General features: G+C 66.1%; 2 protein-coding genes across 2 annotated transcripts in view; one reads left to right on the top strand and one right to left on the bottom strand.

The window, feature by feature from the left end:
• The window catches only part of ATP13A1 (ATPase 13A1), a 14,665-nt gene extending 13,606 nt beyond the window's left edge, over positions 1–1,059 (bottom strand). The window contains exon 1 of the mRNA XM_021382723.1: positions 525–1,059. Within this exon, the coding sequence (XP_021238398.1) occupies positions 525–1,004 (480 nt within the window). The 5' untranslated portion in view covers positions 1,005–1,059. The remainder of the gene's footprint in view (positions 1–524) is intronic.
• A 102-nt stretch (positions 1,060–1,161) lies between these two features.
• CHCHD5 (coiled-coil-helix-coiled-coil-helix domain containing 5) overlaps positions 1,162–1,451 on the top strand; it is a gene marked incomplete in the record, with an annotated part of 3,871 nt that continues 3,581 nt past the window's right edge. Inside the window, 1 exon segment of the mRNA XM_021382725.1 lies at positions 1,162–1,348. Within this exon segment, the coding sequence (XP_021238400.1) occupies positions 1,266–1,348 (83 nt within the window).

Genomic DNA, 1,451 nt, shown 5'->3' with positions numbered 1-1,451 from the left:
AAAGATCGCAGAACCATGGAATGGTTTGGAAGGATAACTGAAAATGATAGCACCACAGAATCTTAGCACGGCCTGGGTTGAAAAGGTCCTTAAAGATCGTCAAACCACAGAACCATAGTACAGCTGGGTTGGAAAAGTCCTTAGCGGTCAAAGAGTCACAGAACGGGTTGGGTTGGAAGGGTCCTTAAAGATCATAGAGCCACGGAATGGGTTGGGTTGGAAGGGTCCTTAAAGATCATAAAGCCACGGAATGGGACGGAAGGGTCCTTAAAGATCATAGAGCCACGGAACGGGTTGGGTTGGAAGGGTCCTTAAAGATCACTGCATCACAAAATCACGGCACGGTTGGATGGGAAGGACCCCAAAGCCCCCCAGCCTGAGCCCTGCCGGGGGCTGGGTGCCCCCCCCCCCAGCTCAGGCCGCCCAGGGCCCCATCCCCGTCCTCACAGCGCGACCCACAGCTCCGGGCAGCGCTGCCGGGACCCTCCCCCCTCCTCACGACCACACCGTGCCCCGGGACTCACCCGAACGCAGGTGAGCGCGCAATGCGCGTGCACCGACCACAGCCCCGAGAGCGCCGTCAGCAGATGAACGACACCGATAGCGGCCAAAGCCAACAGCGCGGCCTCAGGGGGAGCCGGGCCCGGGCCCTGCGCTTCCTCCGCCGCCGCCGCTTCCCCCCACGCTGCCCACACCCGCGGCCCCCACAGCCACAACCAGGCCGGGTAGAGCCCCGCCACGAAGGGCAGCACGGTGCCGTGGAGGAGCCGCGGCCGCCGGCGGTACAGCGTCACCGACGAGACCAGCTCGTCCGCGGGGCCCGGAGCCGGGCGGGCCGCCGCCATCTTCCCAGGGACCGCCTGGAGACGGCGCGCTTCCGCTTCCGGTGTGGAGAAGCCGCGCATGCGCAGTAGGCAGAGCGAGAACACAAGAGGTTGGATGCCAACCAGTGCGCTTGCGCAAAAGAAAGCCACGGGGGCGCCGTGACAGCGCCGAGTGCGCATGCTCACGTGGCGAGCCGGCGAATTTTGCGCATGCGTAGTGCTGCGACGCCGAATACTGCGCACGCGTAGTGCTGGTTTGCCAGCGGCTGCGCATGCGTAGTGCTGCGGTGCTGGCTCCCGCGCATGCGTAGAGCAGCGGCGGCGGAGAAATGTGAGTAGGGGGATGGAGGGGGGAACCGGGCCGGGTCGGGCCGCGCTCACTCGGTGTCACCTCTCAGGCAGGCGGCCCTGGAGATCACGGCGCGGTACTGTCGCAACGAGATGGAGCAGTACGGGCGCTGCGTGGCCGCCAGCCCGACTTCGTGGCAGACGGACTGCCACAGCCTCCGCCTCAGCATGTCCCGGTGCGCTGCCACGCAGTGAGTGCGGGCCTGAAGCGGGGGGAGCGGGGTAAAGCCGGGGAAAGCGGGGCCCTCGGGGCGCTGAGGGGGGGGAATGGGGCCTTCG

This window comes from Numida meleagris, unplaced genomic scaffold (genome assembly GCF_002078875.1).
Source record: "Numida meleagris isolate 19003 breed g44 Domestic line unplaced genomic scaffold, NumMel1.0 unplaced_Scaffold283, whole genome shotgun sequence".
Lineage (NCBI taxonomy): Eukaryota > Metazoa > Chordata > Aves > Galliformes > Numididae > Numida > Numida meleagris.
Note: the sequence above shows the minus strand (reverse complement) of the source record. Positions and strands in the feature narration are given on the sequence as shown.